This window comes from Acanthochromis polyacanthus, chromosome 16, assembly GCF_021347895.1.
Source record: "Acanthochromis polyacanthus isolate Apoly-LR-REF ecotype Palm Island chromosome 16, KAUST_Apoly_ChrSc, whole genome shotgun sequence".
Classification (NCBI taxonomy): Eukaryota; Metazoa; Chordata; class Actinopteri; family Pomacentridae; genus Acanthochromis; species Acanthochromis polyacanthus.
Window position 1 is genome coordinate 35,672,562 of NC_067128.1, and position 24,519 is coordinate 35,697,080.

Here is a 24,519-nt window from a genome sequence, read left to right on the forward strand (position 1 = left end):
AGCCAATAGGAACACAGCTTACTGGAAGTCCAGAGGGCTGGCTTTGTGAAGGACATTTAGTTTAACGTTGAAGCAGAAAGTTAACAAAGAAAGTTGAAAACCACCTTCTGATCCCTGAAATCTCTGAGTTTTCACACAAAGAACGCCTGAACATATCAAACTGGTTCCATAGTAGAACCTTCACTGTAAAAACATCATAGTATGGTGTGTTGCTCAAAAAATATTACAACCGGCTGTCTAGGGTCGAGGATCGACACAAAAACAGGACAAACGCTGGTTTCCAGGGGGTTGAAAGAGTAAGTTTACAATAACACAACATGTGAGCAGAAAAATCACAAAGTCTGTCTTCAGTTCAGCTGAAAATCTTAGTTTTTGTCTTTTTTATTGGGCAAACTTTTCAGGAAGTAGATGAAGAATAATTAAAGCTCTCATGTAGAAGTCCAACTTCTTCTGGATCCTTGTGGAGAGTTTAATCTTAGAGTTTGTGAAGCTGTTGAGTTTTTAGAGTCACATGGATTGTTTGGACATTTAATAGCCGAGTCCTGAAATAAAATTTCAGTTGTGGATTTCTGTCATTTAGTCTGGAATAAACAAATAACAGCAGCATGAATCTCAAACGTCTTTATGAGGAGTCTGGATTGAGGTTTCTCACTTGATAATGATCAAAACATGAAATTTAAGTTGGTTTAAAGGAATGTTCCACCTTAAATCTTTGAATGTTGACCTAAAAGGTTGGATTCAGGAAGTATTCCACCTACAAGGTCCTCACACATCCACCTTAAAGGAACATTCCACCTTAAATCCCTGGACATGCACCTAAAATGTTGGTTTAACCGAGTATTCTATCCAAAATCCTCAAAGAGACCAGAGGGGCTGGTTAAAAGTAATATTCCACCTCAAACCTCCACTAGGGCAGTATGTGTAGCAGCGACAGCAGAAAGAGGTCCTCTGTGGGTGGAAGAACCACGTCAGAGTAGCAGCTCCCTTTCTGCTCTTACCTTACTCACTAAACTCAGTGCCATGGAGGACTCCAGTAGTTGATGTTTCCTGCTGCCACCTTCTCTTTTTCAGCTTTCTTCCACGTCCAGTCTCTCCCGACCTGGTTTTTGCTGACGTTTTTGACCTTTTTTTGAGCTTTGTCCGATCCAAAAAATGAAGTTCATCACAGCAGGTCACAGCTTTTCTTCTCTTTAAAATGACAAAATACTGTAAAAAAAAAAAAAAGATTTTATCTGTTTAGTTTGCAGGAAAAATGCAGAAAAACGCACATTCAGCTGCTTTAGAGAGTTCTGGGCATCACATATATATATGTATATATATATATATATATATATATATATATATATATATATATAATTGAATAACAAAAACAAAGAATGACATCAACACTCACTGCGCATGTTCCGTCTGTGGCCGCTAGGTGGCGTCAGTTGACTGATTCTCCACTGAAGCTCCACATGATGGAATAAAACACACATTAGACACTCGATGTGCTGCTAAACGCACCATGAGAGACAAAATATTCAAAATAGCGCCGAAATTTAGCTCGAAATTTCCTGCAGCTTAAAAAAAATCTAATTTTTAATAAAAAATCTGATTATTTTCATTTTTGTTTCATTTGTCTCCTTTGCTCTCGACTCTTTTATTTTTAAAAAACCTCCAAATGATTCCCCAGCTGATCAGAACGATGCATGTGAAGGATTTATAATTATGTGTGTTATGTTTATTGTTTTTAGGGACCAGATGTGCCGCAGCTGGGGGCCTCCGGTGTGTTTACATCCTGCAGAAAACACACACACCCCTCCAAAATAAAAGGCTCTCATTGTTTTGTTGTTTTAAAAAAATGACGATCAGTTTCTATATTTATCTCGATTAAAAAATTAATTAACTGGTGTGTTTTCATTGGCGTGTGCATGTGTGTTTTAAAGCACCAATTAAATGATACATAAATAAATAAATAAATTACTAAAACTGAAGCATCTGAAGGACAATTTTAAAAGCAGCCGAGATGAATTGACATTATTATAAAAATATAAAAATAAATAAAAAAAATACCTTAATTACGGTGCAAGGCCGCGCTGCGCAGGGATAAACAAATAAATAAACATCACGAATAAATAAATAAAAAGACCCATGTGGGTAATAAAAAGACTGCAGCTTCACATGTGTAGAAAACAAATACGATTTAATGACAAAAAGCAGATAGAAATTGTGCAATCGTTGATTTTTTTTCTTTTCTTTTCATATTTACTTTTTTTTAAAACCTCCCACTTCAGTTTTTAGTATCACAGATTTCAGGTCGATGCTGTTTTGTTTTGGTTTTTATTGATATATATATATTTATTTATATATATATTTAGTTATTTATTATTTTTACCAACAGAAAACTCAAACGCAGCTGCAGGATTTCAAATGAATCACAGTAAAAACGGAGAAAAACATAAATCCAGGTCGAATTATTGTTATTATGATTATTATTATGCAACACCTGCATTCATAAATAAAATAAAATAATAAAAAAATGCCCTTCGTGTGTATTGCTCTTCTGTAAATATTCATATTTTATGGGTTTATTATTAAATTATTACTCAAACATTTCATCTAAATTCCTGCAGCTGCTTTTTAGTTTTGAGTTTCTGCGTTTTTTTCCCTTTTAACTTCAGATTTTTGCTTCAGAGGATGAAAAACAAACAAAAACAAACAAAAAAAATAAAAAATCCTCCAAACAAACATCAGATCAGGTTATTATTAATAAGAATAATAGTCACAGGATTTTTAAAGTGGCACAAGAACACGTGTCTGTGTTTGTGCTTTGGCACAGACTGACCGACAGATAAACAAACAAACAAACGGAGCAGTACAAATAAAAACAAATAATAATAATAATAATAATCATACATCCCACGGATCGTCCTCTGCGCGTCACAGTCTGGAGGAAAATGTGAGGCTCTGAGGCCAAAGAGCTGGTAGCAGGAGACAGTCACGTCCTGTTTGTTTTTATTTGTTTGTTTGTTGTTGTTTGTTTTTGTTTAGGAAAGGAAGGCAAGACGAGCTGGATCCAGAGAGTCTCCGGGTGTCTTTATGTCGTTTTTCACAGCATTTAGGAGGAAAAAAGGAGCAGAAAAAACACTGTAAACAGGCGCAGAGAGGAGCTTCTTCTTCATCATCATCTTCATTATTATTATTAATATTATTATTGTTGTTATTATTGTTATTGTTATTATTATTGTTACTGTTGTAATTTTTGTTTTTATTTGATCATTATTCTATTAAAGCAGGTTGAACGTGGATGCAGCTGCAGCCAAAACATCACCAGAAATTTGGAGAAATCACCAAAAATTACGCACAAATAATAATAATAATAATAATAATAATAATAATAATAACGGTGGTGAGGGGAGCTGGTGCAGCTTTCTTTCTGCCTCCTGGAGAACCCCTGTTGCTTTTGTTATGGTGAAAGATGGCGTTTATTTACCGACTCCAGCCCTCCCGCTGCTTTTGTCTCCCGGTTCCGGTGGAGCCCCGCGTCCCACACAATGTCTTCATCTTTTTTTCTCCTTTTTTTTTTAGGATGGTTTAATTTAATTTCGGGGGCTGGCAGGCAGCAGCAGCAGCCCGGTGCGCCGCGGTGCCTCCATCCGCTCCGTCCAGAGTGTTTTTCAGAGCCCCGGTGCCACCGAACACCGAATCCAGTCCCGAGCGGCTCCGGCTCGGTTGATAAAAGAAACGTGGAGGGTTCCGGGTCCCGCGGCCCCGTTCCGGTCACTGCACCGGGGTTTGCCCTCCGTGGTGCGGAGGGGTGTCCCCGTACATGTCCTCTCCTCCCGGTATCTGCCCCCCGACGGGCGTCATCCGCTTCTCCTTCTGCCGCCGGTTGCAGAACCAGACCCGGACCACCTCCTTCTCCAGCTGCAGACTGTCCGCCAGCGAGTTGATCTCCGCCGCTCCGGGTTTTGGACATTTCAGGAAGTGGCTCTCCAGAGCGCCTTTGACGCCCACCTCGATGGAGGTCCTCTTTTTCCGTTTGCGCCCCTGAGCCGCGATCTTGTCCAGGCTGGTGGGGCTCCCCGACGTGGAGTCCGCCTCCTCCAGCCACTTGTTCAGCAGCGGCTTGAGTTTGCACATGTTCTTGAAGCTCAGCTGGAGCGCCTCGAACCTGCAGATGGTGGTCTGGGAGAACACGTTCCCGTAGAGCGTCCCCAGCGCCAGACCCACGTCCGCCTGCGTGAAGCCCAGCTTGATGCGCCGCTGCTTGAACTGCTTGGCGAACTGCTCCAACTCGTCCGAGGTCGGCGTGTCCTCGTCCGACTGGTCCTGCTGGTGGCCCCCGTGCTGCTGCTGCTGCTGCTGGTGGGACAGAGGCTGCTGGTGGGCCCCGGGGCCGCCTCCGTGCTCGCTGAGGTGCGGGCTGTGGCTGTGGTGGTCGTCGTCCCGCAGCGGATGGTGGTGCATCCCGCCCTGCTCTCCACCCCCCGGCATCAGCCCGAAGCTGGGCTGGGAGTAGACCAGGCTCTGGCCCTCAGACGTCGCCATGGCGGAGATGTGCGTGCTGGCTGCGCTGCTTCTCCATCCTCTGGCGTCGTGATGCTGCTGGTGGAGGTGAGGGTGTCGCTGTTGCTGCTGCTGCTGCTGCTGCTGCAGACTGCTGGAGTTCTGCAGCTCCTCTCGGTCACTGTCATGCAGCACCGGCTTCACGTCCTGCTCTCCGAGGGGACTAGACGGCCACGGCGCCCCGCTGTCACCGTGAGACAGCGCCGTGATCCACTGGTGCGCGTGGCTGAGCGGATGTCCACCGCCCGGTAACGAGCCGTAGTCGTTCTGGAGCAGGGTGTGCGCGTCCCTGTACGCTGCCGCCTGCTGCATGCTCCCGGACTCGGAGTGCGGCGGCGGCGCGCTGCTGGGGGCGCTGAGGACGCTGTAGTGGTTGGACGTGGCGGTCGCCATCGGTGTGCGAGCCGGAGCGGAGCGCGGAGTTGAAAGGAGGCTGCTCTGACAGGAACTCTTTTGCGCCACGGGGCAGCTCGGCGTCTCTCTCCAGCATCTCCCGGGCGCTGTGCCAAGGGGACGCAGAGGCGCGCACCTGTGGTCCGCCTCGCTCCGCTCTTTATTGGCCAAGAACGGTTGACAGATGTGGTTACCCCTGACAGCACCCCGCTCATTGGTCACGGGAGATTGTGCAGAAAGCCCGATCACTCTGCCCAACAATAGTAGCGGTCCTGCAGCAGCCGGAGCCCGGAGTGGAGGAGAGTAAACAGAAAAGCTTCCTCTGTTCCCTCACACTGCTTTGATGTAGGTCACTGGGTCACATTTTAGCGCTGCGTGCGTCAAAACGCAGCGTAAAAGTTGCACAGGTTGCGCTTTAAGTCGTGTTTTGAACTCTTCAGACCTACAGATCTGAGCTGAGGCTGCATATCTGAGAATATATCTGAGGGCGTTTCAAACTTCCAGCTGCCCTCGTGGCCTCAGGACGCGCTCCGGAGAGGAGGGCCGCGTGCTTCCAGCTTCTGCCCCGTTGCCATGACGAGGCCGCTGAATGGAACAACGACGCCCACGTCACAGCTGCAACCCGCGCCTTCCAAAGGGCGCGCAGGGACCGTGCACAGAGAGCGACCCGGGGCCAAACAGAGGAGCTGCTCTGCGCGCACTGCAGCGCGTCCACCTGCCTGTTGGCTCAACTTTGGGGAGAGTTTTCATTCAGCAGAAACCTGCGACCAAAACAGCAGCAGGAGGAGAATGTCAACATCCCAGAGCCACAAAACACGAGTCCAAACAGAAACATCCAGCAGAAGTGACGCCATTTTTAACATTTTACTCAGTTTTATCCATGTCAGATTTACTTCACTTCAGATGTGAATATTCTGCAGATTAAACTCTTGAACATGATGCTTTAATTTTAACCAACCCTCACATATTTGTAATGTTTATACACATTTTGATGATAACTTCCTAATTTTACTCCAGTCGTGCTCTCTTCTATCAGTTTCTCCATATGAAGCTCTAAGTACATAAATATTCACCTTTACCAACAGAAGTTCCAACATTTTTAACATTTTGTTCAATTTTATCCACAAAATGTCAGATTTATTCCACTATGATACAGTTATTCTGCAGATTAAGCTCTTAAACATCACAAGATGCATTGATTTTTTTTCACTAAATTCACATTTTGTTTCTGCTAAGTTCATATACAAACACAATGTACTCAAATAACCACATTAAACAACACAGAAGTGATATATTTTTACTGTTTTATTCAATTTTATCTACAAAATGGCAGAACTTACTCCAGTTCAGCTACACTTACTTTACAAGTTAAGCTCTCACACTAAAAAATGCTTTTTTTGCCCCAAACTCACAGATTTGTAAAGTTTTATGCACATCTACTGACAATAAGTCCATATTTTTACTCTAGCTGTGCATTTAAGACTCTCCTCTATCACAGTTTTTACATACAGATAAACATTTACAGTATGAGGAGACAAAACGACCACAAACACACACAAAACAACACAAAACAAGAACTATGAGGCACAAATCGAGGAAAATCAAGACACAAAATGACTAAAATGAAACACAAAATGACAAAAAATCAGACACACAATGACACAAATGAGACACAAAGTGACAAAAATGAGACACAAAGTGACAAAGTTGTTGAGGATACATTCAGCATGGTGAAATGTCTTTCTACAACTGATTCAAAATGTACAAAATAATTCAAGACTCGTCACTTTAAGCACATTTTTGAGTCACTGTGAACTAGTTTCAAGTCATTTTGGACAGTTTTCAAGTTACTTTAAGACAATTCTGTCTTTTTGTCTTATGTTTTTAGTGTTGGTGACATTTCTTTGACTATAAGTTTGTACTTTAACTGAAACTAATGTGAAATAAATGGGTTGTGCATTAAAGTGACTCATAAAAGGTGACGCTGGTTAGAAAAGGATCACCAAAGCAGCAATTCTGCAGCGTCTCCTTTAAATTATCATTAAATTAGCAAAGTGATTTTTGGAATCAAACTATTCCTCTTTCTGCTGAGTCCCCCTGAAACCCTCCCAGACCCCCTCAGGGGTCCCTGGACCTACTTTGGCAACTGCTGGTATTTAGGAGATGTGATTTTATTGGTGCAAACTGGGCCAAACATGGCAGCTATCAGCAGGCTAAATGAGCCTCAAAGGACCAAAAAATACCCAAGATTCACCTTCAAAGGGGGATGCAGAGGAAAATATGGACAATTACTGCAAATTTAAAGCCCCAGAGAGTAAAATTTACGCAGTTTATCAATGAAATCCCAAGTAGAAACGAAGAAAAACTGTAAATGTTGGGTTGGAAATGGCCCAGTTTGGCTCAGATATGGAGAAACCCAACAGCTGTCCAACCAACCCAACTGTTTAAGTCTATTATCGAAACAATCTTATGACTAATGATCAGTTTTTGTTGAGTTGCAAAGAACCAAATGTGTAAGATGAAGAGTTTTAATGCAGCATTTCTGCCGTTTTTGTCAGTGTACAACAATTTAGATCTATTTTAAATCAGTGCAAAGACACCAAAGTTTCAGATTTTCCTTCCAGACCGTCACTGGTTTCTGTTCATATCTACGTAGCAAAGACTCATGATCAACTCGCAGAGACGTTCTACAAAAAGTAATCTATCTAGTTTACTTTCATTGTTGTAAATGCTCTTTCAAGCCTTAAAATCCAGTTAAACTCCATGATTTATCATCCAGAAGCTGCAGAAACAGAAATCACTATGAGACGTGATGTGAAAATTAACCAAATCCATGTTTATGATGCAAAAAACAACTTTTTTGCACCAGATTCTGCCAAAAAAAACTACTTTTATTGTCATTTTGCTTTTCCAAGTCTTGATAATGGAGAAAATAATTGAAAACAGCATCTGGAAGGTAAAAAAAAAAAACACTTAAAAATCCAAATAACTGCGCTGAACTTGTTCCAGTGGGTTAGTAAAGAGCTGTCATCTTCAAAAAATCTGCAAAACGACACCATTCATGTGCAAGAAACTGCAAAAACGATGTCAAACTTTCTGACAGTCTTTGAATCAATCATGTTGGGAAATTAAACCAAAATTAGGTTTAAAATTGTGATAAATGAACCCAAAATGAAGAAAAATTGCGACAGGAGTGAAAAAAAATGCTGCTGCTTGGAACTTGTTGGTTGAAAACATGAGCAGTTCACAGTAATTTTAGTCATGTTTACGCTGCATTCATTTTTAAACCGTCTAAATTCATCCAGTTTTGGTTCATGAGCCTTCCAAACCGTCTGTTTCTTTCTGTGTTCCAGTACTAATGCAGCACATTGACAAATATTCCAGCTGTTGTATTGTTGTAGGTTGAAGATGCGAACACACAAACTGATTTATCAGGATGGAGGAACACTGGTTTATGATTGGAGCGTGATTCGTAGAATTAGCAAACGTGTCGCCGGGGGCTCCGGCAGGCCGTGTGCTGAGAGAGCCAAAACATATTACCCTAATAGACTAATATGCAAACTAGTGGCCGCCCAATTACAGGACTTAATAACGCATAAACGATGCCGGGCCTGTTCTTACAAGACGGAGAGGTCGCCGTTAATTCAGTCAGCACCGGCAGCAGCTCCTGTTTCAGGACTCGGAGCTAATGACGGAGGTTCTGAGCGCTAAATTAACAGCAATTATACGGCCCCGGAGCTGTAAAGATTCAATTTCTCCACAAGTCTAATGGGCCTAAGTGTCCCCGAGCGCAGACGGGACGAGACATTCACGATGGAAACGCAACGACAACAAACACGCCAGCAAAGACCTGCAGAGGAAAAGCAGGAAGATTTAAAGAGATTCTTCTAGAAATCTCATCTTAATTACATGCAGAAATGTAAAATTGCCGGTTTAAAGTTGACAGACATTATTTTTGAAGCGTTGGGTCGACATATTTAGTTGATTTAAAACCAAATCCAAGTTCTAGGAAGTAAATAAGTCAGCTTCTCCTCGACTTCAGGGTTTCTTTGTGCTCAAACAAATTCGATAAAAACAAATTTTCAGTCTGAGGAACACGCCTTCTATGAATAAATTCCATTAAATCAGTTAATTTAGGAGTGTTTTCAGTCATGATTTGAGCAACAGTTGATTCGTGTACAAAGTTTAAGCTACATTTGCTAAAACAGCTGATGTGAGACGCTGTTCTGCTGCATGTAGGTTTAGTCATTCTGTGGTTTATCAGACTAATGACTGAGAATGGCAAAGTTTCATTATATAAATCTGCTCATGTATGGGTGGCTTTCTTCATAGTTTGTGTGGGAAACACCGAGGCAACTGGACTGTAGGTGAAGAAAAGGTGCAAAATCAGAACAAAAAGGTGCAAAATCAGAACAAAAAGGTGCAAAATCAGAACAAAAAGGTGCAAAATCAGAACACAAAGATGCAAAATCAGAACAAAAAGATGCAAAATCAGAACAAAAAGGTGCAAAATCAGAACACAAAGATGCAAAATCAGAACAAAAAGATGCAAAATCAGAACAAAAAGGTGCAAAATATGAGCAACAACATGCAAACAAGCCATGAAAAGATGCAAAATAACCTCAAAAACATGTAAATATAACATGAAAACTTGAAAAATCTCACTAAATCAGCACAAAATACAAAAAAATCACCACAAAAAAGTGAATCCAAACTTGCGAATTGAGCCAATTTTGTTGAGTGATGCAAAATCACCACAAAAATGGTTAATGACTTTAAAAAATGTGAAAGTACCACAAAAACTCACAAAAATCTTACTAATTCACCAAAAAAGATGAAAATCACCACAAAATCATACAGGCACTTAAAAAATGTGCAAAATCACGACAGAAAATAAGGAATCACCACAAAAAACGGGAGACCACCACACAGAGACATGACATCACCACAAAACCTACAAACACATCATGATGTGCAAAATCACTTCAAAAAGTGATTAATCACTTCTAAAACATGCAAAATCACTTTAAAAAGTGGAATATAACTGCCAAAAATATGGTCAGTCACTACGAAAACATGCAAACTCATCATGAAAGCACGGAAAATCACCGCAAAAAAATAGAAATCCCAACAAAAACATGAAAATTAAGAACAAAAATGGGAAACCACCACAAAAAAACTTGGAAAATCATTTTAAAAACATGCAGCATCACTACAGAAAACTGGAAATCATCACAAAAACATGCACACATCATGAAAATCTGCAAAATCACCACAAATAGATGTAAAATCACTTCTAAATCTCACTAAATCACTGCAAAACCTTGCAGTCACCACAAAAAATGGGAAACCACCACAAAGACATGAAATCACTACAAAAACCTGCAAACATGTCATGAAAACTTACAAAATCACCACGAAAATATGGAAAATCACCCCCAAAATCTAACAAAATCACTTCAAAAACGTGCAAAATCACTCAGGAAAATGTGGAATCACCACTAAAACGTGCAAACACGTCATGAAAACGTTTAAAAAAAGCACATAAATGAATCCAGGTGAATTAAGCAGCACTGCTGGCTGGGACCAGCATGTGACCGGCTCATGTCCCTCCCCCTGTGGGAACCCTAACTCCGGGGTAACTGGGGCAGGACGGGGGGGGATCCTTTATGCTGCCGGACACTGGGAGATAATGGCCATTCCTCCACAGCTGGCCCACACAATCAAAGGCAGAGGGGGCTCGGAGGATTCCAGCTTTAACCAGCCCATTGTCTGCTCTAATTACATCTGAATGCCAGACCCCCAGAGCCCACCTCCCCCCCCAGCCGGACCCCGCTCAGAATACCCCAAACAGCCCTTCAGAGGCCAGGCGAGAGCTCCAAAGCCCCCGGACCGATTCATTACGGCGGCCGTCAGCACACCGCCTCTCCCAGCAGGCATTAGATCAGATCTCAGAGGGCTGAGGAGGTCTGAGAGGACCCGGCCTGAAAGGAGAACCGCCATGAAGAGCCCTGCTGCCCCCGGAGAACCCCACAATCCAGATCCATGCCGTCCCTCCGGCCTCCTCGGATCGGTCTAATGTCAGGAGGTTGTGTTTCTGAGCTGCAGCTGCTTTCATTCACACTCACTCACTGTAAAACAGAGAAATACCTGTAAAAATGAAACACATTTACACGATTCATTTAACCGTCTGAGCTCCAAGCAGCAGGTTCTGGCCGCTTTCTGTTCATTTTTCCATTAAATCTAAAGTGAACCCCAGAACTCCATCTTGTTTCTGGTGTTTCTTTCTGCTCCTGTCACATTTTTCTTCACTGTCGGTTCATTTTTTCCACAACAACACAACAGCTTTTAATGCTGATTTGGAGTTAGTCTAGGTTGGAATTTATAAAGGGGAAGAACAGATGCAAAATCAACACAAAAAGATGCAAAATTACCACAAAAAGATGCAAAATTACCACAAAAAAATCCAACACACCATGAAAAGTAAAAAAATTAACACAAAAAGACATGAAATCACTCCAAAAACATGCAAACACAACAAGAAAACTTGCAAAATCCCCACAAAAAGACGTAAAATCTCCACAAAAACATGCAAACACAATGTAAAAACCTGTCAAAATCTTGCTAAATCACCACAAAAACATGCAAAATCACCACAAAAAGACATGAAATCGATACAAAACATGCAAGAACACCACAAAAACTTGCAAAATCACCACAAAGGTATGCAAACACACCACAAAAGCTCATCAAAATGTTGTTAAATCCCCACAAAAAGATGATGAATCACCTCAGAAAGGTGCAAAATTACCACAAAAAGATGTGAAATCACCACAAGAACATGAAAACTTGCAAAATCACCACAAAAAGATGAAAAATACCCACAAAAATAGTTAATTGTTTCAAAACCGTTTGAAATCATCACATGAAAACATGAAACTACAACAAAAACATGCAAAAACATCATGAAAACCACCCCAAAAATATGCAAACAATATGAAAAAAACTCGCCAAAATTTTGTTAAATCAACACAAAAAGATGAAGAATCACCACAAAACCATTCAAAATAAAAAAAAAAACATGCAAAACCACCACATAAAAACATGAAACTATGACAAAAACATAGCCTAGCCACGCTAGACAACCCACGGCAACTAATTTAATTCTCTGCCAGGGTGGGTCTTGTTACCCTCCATAAGGCTCCAGGCTGGATTCTCCTAAAACTGGCCGGACCAATCACCATGAAGTGTAGAGTCAGAAGGCGGGCGTAACTAAGTGACGACAGAGGCGCGACGATTCTGACAGAAACAACCAGGAACAACTAGCCTAGCCGCGCTAGACAACACACAGCAACGAATTTCATTCTCTGCCAGGGTCGACAACAAAAACGACAACAGTCGTTGAGCTCCATTAGCACCGACTCTGTTAACATGTCTGTAATATACTTGAGCTTCACCCATTGACTGTATAAATAAGGCTTCACCGAACTACCGCATCCTCTGATTTCTGGCGCTCTAGGAACTACATCAGCCTATTCGTTGCCCTGATTGGTTGTATACCTACCCAATTGCTGCAGAGTGATTTGATAGACAACCTTTTAGCCCGCCTCCCTCCCTGTCGAGCGTTCCTAGACCCTTGTGTCTTCAGAGCATGGGTGTAGCCATTTTTCATAAATCATATTAATACATCTGTTCTTTTCATTTTTACAAAGATTTGTTTTCATGTGCGTCTGATCACCTGGCATGATTGCATGATGTCATGATGTCATGATTTCAGTTTCTGTCAGACTGCAGCAATGAGTGGAAGAATCTCAGCTTCACCTGCAGGTTCCAACATTTCAGCTCAGAGACTTTCTGTTTTAGCTGCAGGTCTGAGGCTGTGTGTGTGTGTGTGTGTGTGTGTGTGTGTGTGTGTGTGTGTGTAGGTGTGTAGGTGTGTAGGTGTGTAGGTGTGTGTGTAGGTGTGTGTGTGTGTGTGTAGGTGTGTGTGTGTGTGTGTGTGTGTGTGTGTGTGTGTGTGTGTGTGTAGGTGTGTGTAGGTGTGTGTGTGTGAGTGACAGTGTCGGGGTTAGGAGGTCTCCCTGGTGCTCAGTTTAGCATTGATTTATTCTCTTTCTCCAATTTATTTCTCTCTTCGCCCGATCTGCCTCCGAGAGGACGAATGGAGGAGAAGCAGCGACTGTCCTCCACAAACAATAACACACACAGACACACACACACACACACACACACACACACACACACACACACACAGACACACACACACACAAACACAATGACAGCGTGTTCCTCCAGCAGCTCTCAGATTCATTTTCCTGCAGAGCTAACGTACAGCCTTAAACCTCCACCTCCATCCTGTAGGACTATAAATCTACCAGTCCTGCTCCCTCCAGGGTCCCCAGGCTCCGGGGCTCCTATAAGACCCCGTGTTGTCCCATAGAGCGTCTTCAGAGAGCCCATAAAGACATAAAGGGACGCTCCCACCTCCGGCTGAGTGCTCATAACTCAGCTCCAGGTATTTTTACCGTGACACCGCCGTCGAGGTGCACAGATTCATCTCGCCTCCCGCTTCACAAACTCCTCGTAGGAGAAGCGTGAGTGCGCTCGTATTTTACTTCAGAGGGCCGATGTCTGTCAGTTAATGGCCAGTAGAGGAGGACGAGCTGCTCGGGGACGTGATAAGGAACCTCCTGGAGGAGCTGAAGGGGGCAGCAGGTCGTTAAACCCACTTGAAAGCACGGCGGCCTGATCGATAGGCCGAGCAGGGATTAAAACTGGGCTAAGTCTGCTCCGATCAATACTGATGGCTAACCCCGGGGTTAAAACGGGACTAAAGCTCCATAACACCATTCTGCTAGAGGAGCAGCTAAAGCAGGGAGCAGAAGAACCACAGCTTCACCTGCAGCACGTTTCAACACTTCATATACCTCAGCCGCCAATCTGCCTTCTTTTAGCTGCACGTCTGAGGCTGAGTGTGTGTTTGTGTGTGAAAATCACCACAAAAACATGCACACACATCATGAAAACTTGGAAAATGTCCACAAATAGATGCAAAGTCACCACACATAAAAATGGTAAACACAACGTGAAAACTCACCAATTCACCCAAAATCTCGCTAAATCACAACAGGATGTAAAATCACCACAAAAACATGTGAGCACGCAATAACAACGTGCCAAACCTCAATTAATCACCACAAAAACATATATCACCACAAAAAAAGGGAAATCACCAAAAAATATGCAAAATGACAATAAAAACGAGCCAAAATATCGCTAAGTCACCACAAGATGAAAAATCACCACCAAAACATGCAAAATCACGACAAAAAGACATGAAATCCCGACAGAAACATGTGAACACAACATGAAAACTCCACAAAATCTCACTAAATCACCACAAAAGGATGTAAAATCACTACAAAAACATAAACACCATGAAACTTGGCAAATCTTGCTAAGTCACTACAGCAAGATGAAAAACCACCACAAAAGGTGAATAATTGCCACAAAAACACATTAAATGACGACAGAAACATGTGAACACAACATGAAAACTCCACAAAATCTCACCACAACAGCATGAATAAATGTTAGAACACCAGTCTGCAGCCTACAGTATGTCTAAATGTGCAGCTAAAGGACACACAGTCTCTGTATGTGGAACATGGACGCCATAAACTGGTAGTATATTATATATATATTATGATATTAGTGGATGCAGAAGAGCAGAGGAAAGCTCTGAAATGTGTTTCTGTTGACAAACAGTTGACCTGATGGAGGACGGACATCTCTGCTCCGATTGATCCCACTAGCACAGGTCCAGCTATCAATTACCAATACCGATCAATATGACTACGAACAGACAGCCTCCTGCACGTCTACACGCTGATTATTTATTTATTTTTAGCTAATGTCTCTTTCTAAACGTTTATCTGTTTCCTGTAATCATCCAGGACAGCCTTCTGACCACCATGATGGAAGACAAACTGATAAAATCAACGGAAAGAAACTGATTCCAGAAAATACAGCAGCTGATATTTACCTCATTGTTCTAAAAAAGACTAAAGAAACGTCATGATGCTGCCACCACCATGCTTCACATCATGATGCTGCCACCACCGTGCTTCACATCATGATGCTGCCACCACCGTGCTTCACATCATGATGCTGCCACCACCGTGCTTCACATCATGATGCTGCCACCACCGTGCTTCACATCATGATGCTGCCACCACCGTGCTTCACATCATGATGCTGCCACCACCGTGCTTCACATCATGATGCTGCCACCACCGTGCTTCACATCATGATGCTGCCTCCACCGTGCTTCACATCATGATGCTGCCTCCACCGTGCTTCACATCATGATGCTGCTACCACCGTGCTTCACATCATGATGCTGCTACCACCGTGCTTCACATCATGATGCTGCCACCACCATGCTTCACATCATGATGCTGCCACCACCATGCATCACGTTATGATGCTGCCACCACCATGCTTCACGTCATGATGCTGCCACCACCATGCTTCACGTTATGATGCTGCCACCACCATGCTTCACGTCATGATGCTGCCACCACCATGCTTCACATCATGATGCTTCCACCAACATGCTTCAACGCTGCCACCACCATGCTTCATATCATGATGCTGCCACCACCATGCTTCACATCATGATGCTTCCACCACCATGCTTCAACGCTGCCACCACCATGCTTCATATCATGATGCTGCCACCACCATGCTTCACATCATGATGCTTCCACCAACATGCTTCAACGCTGCCACCACCATGCTTCATATCATGATGCTGCCACCACCATGCTTCACGTCATGATGCTGCCACCACCATGCTTCACATCATGATGCTGCCACCACCGTGCTTCACATCATGATGCTGCCACCACCATGCTTCACGTTATGATGCTGCCACCACCATGCTTCACGTCATGATGCTGCCACCACCATGCTTCACATCATGATGCTTCCACCAACATGCTTCAACGCTGCCACCACCATGCTTCATATCATGATGCTGCCACCACCATGCTTCACATCATGATGCTTCCACCAACATGCTTCAACGCTGCCACCACCATGCTTCACATCATGATGCTGCCTCCACCATGCTTCACATCATGATGCTGCCTCCACCATGCTTCACATCATGATGCTGCCTCCATCATGCTTCATATCATGATGCTGCCACCACCATGCTTCATATCATGATGCTGCCTCCACCATGCTTCACATCATGATGCTTCCACCAACATGCTTCAACGCTGCCTCCACCATGCTTCACATCATGATGCTGCCTCCACCATGCTTCACGTCATGATGCTGCCTCCACCATGCTTCACATCATGATGCTGCCACCACCGTGCTTCACGTCATGATGCTGCCACCACCATGCTTCATGTCATGATGCTGCCTCCACCATGCTTCACATCATGATGCTGCCACCACCGTGCTTCATCATGATGCTGCCACCACCATGCTTCATATCATGATGCTGCCTCCACCGTGCTTCACATCATGATGCTGCATGAAAATATTAACATGAACAGAACATTTTACTTTCTTAAGGATACCAAAATTATTGTACAAAAAACTCCGATAATTCTAATGAGGTCAGGTGGGAATCACTGATTGTTTTTGTTTGTTTTACGGAGGAACCCTTCTTCACTTTGAAATAAATCTACATTTTTAGATTTTTCAGACTGTGTTGCACAACTCAATGACACATTTAAGATTCAATTTTCAGCTTAGGGTGCAAAATATTAAACTGAACAATGCACACTTTAGTATCCTGGTGCTGGAGATGAGACACAGCTCATTAGTTTAGCTTTTTAATCAGAGTGATGCTAGCCGTTTTCGCTAGAAAATGTAAAATAATTATGACCATAAGGTACCACTGCTTCTGTGTCTCCTGAAACACCACTGCCATGTTTTGCACTGATGTTTTTTGTTTACATGTTCACACCTGAACTTAACACACGCCGACACAAACCTGACAACTCGCTCACAAACCCTCTCCACAAAAACACGAGCACATTTCCTGCTTTTCACTTCATTCCAAATCGCACTTTTTTTCCCCCGTGGAGCACATTTGGCACAGCGCCGCCGCCTGAAGTCTCTCGTGTGGCCGTGGACAGCTTTGTTTTTCAAAGCGCTGGCTGATCGGTCTGATGACTCACAGCTGCAAACACTAGTTACTGAATTGGTCAATTACCAGGCGAAGGTGAGTTCTCTGGTTTGGAGATGAACGGACTGAAGCGATGTGGAGGGAAGAGAGTCAGAGGAACACGTCTCAGTTCATCATGGAAGCTGGATGTTCCTATTTCTGTCATTAGAAATACATAACAACACACATTTAAGTTGCTTTTGCGTTTTATGTTGTAAAAATAATGAGGGATTGTTCGTACTTTACTAATTCCTTGCAGCATTCTGATTTATTTATCATATTTTTGTGTTTTATCTTTATTGCTCTTATAGCGTGTTTTGTTTTGGAAACTTTTGTACTTCCTATTTTTGATTGGTATTCATTTTTTTAAACTTGACTCCAGTCGAACCCTGGACAACAATTCCTATTTACCTAGACTGTGTGTTTGTGCACAAATGGCAATAAAAACTATTTTAAACGCGGTACTAAACACTGTCCACATCAAAAATCTGTATTGTCAGTATTTAAATAGTGATGTTTGTTGCTGTTTTACAATGTGTAAAAACTGAATTTTGCATTTAATGCAATTAATTACTGTTTAGTGGTATAAAACTACAATTAGCTGACAGATATTTGTTCTTATTTTCTTTGTTGTTTCCGAATGTTTCCACCATTTTTAACGTATTTTATTAGCACCTTTGCTTCTGGATTTTCACAGATTTAGTTTTCTTCCATTTTGAACATATTGGCTATTTAAAAAAAAGTACAAAACTGTAGCTAATGTCCACATCACAGTTGTTACATTTTTTGACTGTAAACTTACATGGCTTTACCGTATTTAAACCAGGGCTGGTCCGAATAGTGGTTTCTGGCCTCCGAATATTCGGGCCCTATTAAAGACGAATATCCGGATATTCGTTCCACCCTGTAACGTCCGGGGGGGGTGGGGGGTGGGGGGGGGTGGATATTCGGATCCGTTCGTCTGGTCTTCCAGGTCCAAATTTGTCCTTCGTTTTGTCTTCAGTTAAACTGAAGAATTCCCAAACAGCGGAGGTCTTCAACATCTTGTCTTGTGTTTATGCAACGAAGTGAAGGACGGGATGAGCCGATATGAGCCAATGTGGGCCAAAGGCGCAGGGAAGAGATGAGCTCCGTATATTTTCATCTTGGTGGGGGGGCAAATATTTGGATACCAAAATTAATATCCGGATACCGCCGTAGCGAACGAATATTCGGATATTCGGGCTTTTCGGGTCCAGCCCGAATTTAAACAAGCAAAAATCACAGTTTTTCCAGCTTTTGAACATTACAGTACTGTTTATTATATTATAATATTTTACTGGCACCCTCACTGCCAGATTTTTCTAATTTTTTTCAAACTAAATCTTTTTTACAGTGCAGTATTTGCAGCACATCAAATCATTGCAAAGTGGTTCTTCTCAGCTGAAATGAAGGGATGACTTCAGAAATATACATATGTGATGTATATGATAATATATATAGAATATGCAAATACGCAGGACAAGAACAGACAAGTTAGCAGCTGTTCTCAGATGATCTGACATGATGTTTACACTTGACTTTTCAGAACAAAGCGCAGAAACACCGACGACTCTTTCACTTAAATATGAGCTGACTTCTACTAAACATTTAGTTTTATAAATTAAATCTAAAAGTTTCCATCAGGTTGGAACAGTTTAAAGTCGTGATTAAAGGATTAATCCTAGACATCCACCAGAGATCGTCTCATAAACGAGGATTTGTTAGAAAGAGAACATTTAGTACGCTACATATTCAAGCAGCCCTCCATGTTTTACCCCCCAGCTGTTCCCCCTTCTACCCTCCATCACTGGGGGCAGGGCAGACGGACGCCTATTCAACAGACTTCTTTACTTTTGTGTGTCCTTTCTAAAAAATCCCCACCAAACACACAAACCCCCTCCGCCGAGCATCAGGCCCAATGCAAAGGCAACATATGTTCTCCTCAGTTTATGGGGAAACTAAAGCTCCTTTCACACTCGTCCTCCTCTCTGAATGAGAAACCTGCTCGCCTTTCTCTAAAAGTCCCACCGAGTAACATTTTGCTTTCAGCAAACATCTGAGCTGCACACAATCACCACACAATCGCGTTTTAATCCACATTTCAGCACCGATCTGCAGCCAAAATCATGAAACACGCACAGCTAGAACTAGTCAAACCTGCTCAGTCAGTTACAGAAGTTCTACAACAATAACTTGACCAAATACTTCATAAAAAAGGTCATTTTTTAAAAAGTTTTGCTTTGTATTATTGTGACCTGCAGCTACATGTGGTTCAGAAAACATCACTGGTTCAGTACTGAAGACTAGATGTGACGATTAGTGGAAACCAAACACTAAGCACAGCGAAGCATGGCGGTGGCAGTATCATCGTGCTGGGATGCATCTCACCTTTGCAATATCACAGATTCTGAATCAATGACATGATGAGAAATAAGAGTGAACATTTCTGTTTTTTTATACTCAGTAGTTCCTGAGATGATGATGTTCAAAAAGCCTCAAATTTCAACCTGCACAAGATCCTCCTGAAAATGGGCAATTCTGTAAAATAAATTTCTCGGAAAGTACTCGATATATGAAGCTAAAATTTCACAGATATGTTCAGAAATATCCATATTTGTTGCTATGACTCAGCAGAAGCAACCAGATGATTTGAGACAGAACAACTTTAGCCGGTGTGACTTAAACCGAGGACACGGCTAAAGATCCCGTCCTGAATCGGAGCCAAGCAGCATGTCCGGGGGATCGAACCAAGATGGATGGAGGGAGACCTCAGGGAGCAATAACGCTTGTTCTCCGAGCGGTAATCAAACTAATCCCTGTCTTGTTCTCTTACTTGTTTTCCGTCTCGAAGCACAGGAGCAGCGACGGAGTCATGAAGACGTTTGTGCCCTGAGCTTTGTGGGGAAACGGAGGAACGCTCTGCTCGGTGTTTCCAGGGGATACAGATGTGGCCGAGTTCATTACGGGATCTCTCAGAGGGAGGAATCTGCCTGTAATGAACAGACAAATAAACCACAGCGCTCTAATGTACACACAACTGTATGACTAATCTCATTACGCCGGTGACAAGAAAGTGTAGAAATGAAAGCAAACATTGTGCAGAACCGCCGTCTTCCTCCTCCTCAGCCCTCCATGCATATCAAGTATTTCTCAGCAATTGGAAAAAAAACAGAGGAGCTACTCTTGGAGGCAACCTAGCCAATTAATTTACAGCTCAGATCTGAAAGCCTCACTGGAGAGGTGCTAGGCTACGTACCAGCAGGCTAATTTGTGTAGCAGGCCTTTATTAATATATGCATGAGGCTAATTCGGTTAGCGTCGTCGCCCCGTAGCGGTGGCGAGCACGGCGCTAGCTCCCATTAGCGCCGCTTCTGCCTCCAGTGGAAATCAACACGAGTCGAGGCCGCTTTTTTTTTTTTTGCATAAAGCAAACAAAATTAAATTTGCTTGGCTAAATCAAAGTGCAGCGCTGAACGTGGGGCTCTGCTATCCGTCTGTCTGTCTCCAGCTCTCTGAGGGATAAATTACTCCAGAATCATAAAAGAGTAAAAAAGGAAAAGAGATTTTTTTTCTCTTGTCAAGTGGGATTCCTTCCATCCTGCCCAAACAATCCCAGCATGCTTCCTGATGCTGAGATGTCGGCTCATGTGTCTCAGAGTTTTCTCTGATTTCTGTCGGTCCGTCGCTGCGTGATTCCCTCCGTGAGCGTGTCGCGTGAGTCTGCAGCGGTCGTTCGTCTCTCGCAGGGAAATTCACGCTTATTTGTACAAAAAATTAAAGTCATGTTTCATGTCTGACGTGTGCAAAAAGGAGGAAGCTGTGAAGAAACCGTGACCCAAAACAGGGCCGAGAATCATCTGTTTTCATGATTCAGCAGTAAAATCCTGCTTTTACATTAATGCACGAGTAATAATAATCTAATCATCGAAAATACTGACTGACTAATATTTATCAATAATATCATCGTTCTCTGTCTGGCTTTAAATTGGAACTTTTTTTGAATGGAGTTTGGTTTAATGAAAGTTTACTGAAGGTTTTTAACTAAAAAAATCTATAAAATCAATGAAGGTTGTGAAAAATATGGATCATTGTTTCCTCAGATGTCTCGTTTTTGTCCAAAAATCTTCAGTTTGCTGTCACAGAGGAAGAAAGAAGCCTAAAATATGCACATTTACGAAGGCGGACTGAAGTGGACTTTTTAATAAAAAACCCTCAAACCAGCTGATCAATTCATTGTTTTATCTCTAACATGCCCTGAAATGGTGAAAAATGTCCAAAAAGACCAAACTGGTGCCTTCAAATGTCTTTTGTCCAGTAATATTCAGTTTCTTCATAGAGGAGGAAAGAAAATAGAAAATATTCACATTAAAGAAGTTGAAATCACAAAATTTAGACTTTTTCTCTAAATAATTACTTAAACTGGTTCATCAATCAGTTATTGGTTTTATAAAATATCAGACATTGGTGAAAAATGTCCAAAAAGCCCAATATGGTGGTGTCGAATGTTTTGGTTTTTTTCTATTCTATTCTATTCTATTCTATTAAGAGGGAAGGAAACTAGTAATTATTCACATTTAAGAAGCTGAAATCACCAAATTCAGCCAATTTTTCTCTTAAAAATGACTCAAACCAATGAATCAGCTGGTTGTCTGGTCTATAAAATATAAGAAACTGGTGGAAAATGTTCAAAAAGCCCAATATGGTGTCTTCAAATGTTTTGTTTTGTCCAAAGATCTTAAGTTTACGGTGACAGAGGAGGCAAGAAGCCATAAAATGTTAACATTTAAAAAGCTGCAATAACAGACAGTAGACTTTCTTAAATTAAAAATTCACTCAAACTGATTAATCAATTAGGTGTTTGGTCTGTAAAATATCAGAAAAGGGTGAAAAATGTCCAAAAAGCTCCAGAAATCATCCTCTAATGTCACGTTTTGTCCAAAGATATCCAGTTTACTGTCATACTAAAGGAAAGAATCAGAGTTATCTCTTAAAAAACTGCTCCAACCAATTAATCGATCGATCATCTGATTGATTATCGGCTGCAGCTCCACCCTAAACTGATCCATTACTAGTTAAAATGACACAAACTAAAATGCATTAATATGATTTTAACCTTTAACTTGACTGTGAGAATGTGGGCTCTTTGGTGCTGAATTAAAGCGGATCGATGGACGTGTGTGAGCTCATTTATGGTGTGTGTGTGTGTGTGTGTGTGTGTGTGTGTGTGTGTGTGTGTGTGTGTGTGTGTGTATGTGTGTGTGAGCTCCTTGCAGTTTACTGCAGAGCCAGTCAGTAAAATAAAAAAAAAGAGCCGCTTGGCTGTTCCTATTGAACTTGACCTGCGGGCCGAATCAATGCGAGCGTGCATGAGTGAGTGTGTGTGTGTGTGTGTGTGTGTGTGTGTGTGTGTGTGTGTGTGTGTGTGTGTGTGTGTTTGTGTGTGTGTGCACGTGCACGAGGGAGCGTGCACGCTGCCAGATCAATGTGTCTCCGTGTGCCACAGAATGAGAGAGCGCTCTGATTACCCAGGGGGGAGGCGGGTGAGGAGGTGGGAGGGAGGGAAGCTCATTTTCATTTTCATTTTCCTTCATTTCCAGCGACGCCGTTTCCACACGGACGAGCCGCCAGACAAACCCACATCCACGGCCAGATGGCGGAGATCGGTGAGGGAAATGCCATCCTGACGCACCTCCATGAACTCACGCAGCAGAGAGACGAGCTTCCAGTTTACAGCGTGTTCGTCGTGGTTTTTTTGGCGGTTTAACGGTGAGGAAGTGAAGCGCTGTGGACCAATCCGAAGCACCGCAGGGATCCTCACGTCCAATCAGCTGGAAGACTGTGAAGAGAAAACAGGAGGGCAGGAGGTGATGCTCTGGCGACAGGATTCCTTTAAATTAATCAGCAATCCTGTCAGTGCATTCACACATGAGCAAATACAAAACATAACACCCAGTAGAAACACAATAAAATGTTTATCAGTGATAACAAGAGGATCCGCCTTGTATTTAAAGATCGAACAAAAAGCTGCGATAATAAAATTTAGATTTCCTTCTGACAAGAACTCAAAACGGACTAATCGATGAGTTGTTCAGTCTATAAAATATCACATAATGGTGGAAAACCTACCCAGATGGCAGCTTTGAATGTCTCGTTTCTTCCTCAGCCTAAAGATCTTCAGTTGACTGTCACAGAGGAGGAAAGAAACCAGAAAATGCTCACATTTAAGAACTCAAAACCAATTAATCTAATGGTAGTTTGTTCTATAAAACATCATGAAATGGGATAAATGTCCAAAAAGCCCAATAAGGTGTCTTCAAATGCCTTGGCTTATCCAAAGGTTTTCAGTTTACTGTCATAATTAGGAAAGAAACCAGAAAATATTCATATTTAAGAGGCTAAAATCAAGGAATTTGGACTTTTTTAATAAAAAAAAATCACTGTGGAGATGAGTCTGGTGATGTGAAACTAAAAAGGTGTCCTGTAGAATGATCTAACTGCACCTCATTACCATTCTGCTGACACCTTGCTCTGTTTGTCTTTGTACATAAAATAAGGCACAGTTAGACCATTCTAAAGCACTGTGGAGATGGATGTGGTTATGTTAGATTAAAAGGTGTCATGTAGAATGGTCTGACTTCATCTCATTGTCATTCTGTTAACACCTTATTTTGTTTATGTTTTGGGCACAAACAAAACAAGGTGCTAGCAGAATGATAATCAGACCGTTCTGCAGTACTGTCGAGATGGATGTGGTTATGTGAGACTAAAGAATCATCCCCTAGAATGGTCTGACAGTGCCAGATTACCATTCTGCTGACACCTTGTTTTGTTTGTGTTTTTGAACACAAACAAAACAAGGTGTTAGCAGCATGATAATGAGGTGTAGTCAGACCATTCTACAGCACTGTGGAGATGGATCTGGTTATGTGAGATGAAAAAGATGTCCCTAGAATGGTCTGACTTCACCTCAGAATCATTCTGCTGACACTTCTTTCAAACTCAAGATTCTTTACAGAAGTCCTGTTCGTACGGGACGAATATTACCGATGGACGATGACTTTCGGAGCAGTAAAGTCTACGTTTTACTTGAACTTTATGACATTAACATTGGATGTGATGCCACATAACTGCAGAGCTTGTTGAAAGACAGAAAAACCTTCCTGCATGTCTAGAATTAACACTTAACATCCAAAACTCCTCTGAATATGACATTAATTCACTAAATAAACAGAACATTGTGCTGAAGAAGACTTTAAGTAGTGAATGGCACCATAAACCCATGAGGAAAATGTAACAGATTAAGTGAAAACTGGGCTCATTTTCTCATAAAGTTCAACACAACCAGGCAATCGGAGGAGTCGCCC

General features: G+C 42.2%; 1 protein-coding gene across 1 annotated transcript; it reads right to left on the bottom strand.

Annotated features, from left to right (window-relative positions):
- Positions 1-2,166: 2,166 nt before the first annotated feature.
- Positions 2,167-22,829, bottom strand: pou3f2a (POU class 3 homeobox 2a). Its single transcript, XM_022221100.2, is given in 3 exon segments — positions 2,167-4,988; positions 4,991-5,705; positions 22,681-22,829. Coding segments are annotated over 2 exon segments (1,395 nt in total). The 5' UTR covers positions 5,160-5,705; positions 22,681-22,829; the 3' UTR covers positions 2,167-3,762.
- Between the last annotated feature and the right edge of the window lie 1,690 nt (positions 22,830-24,519).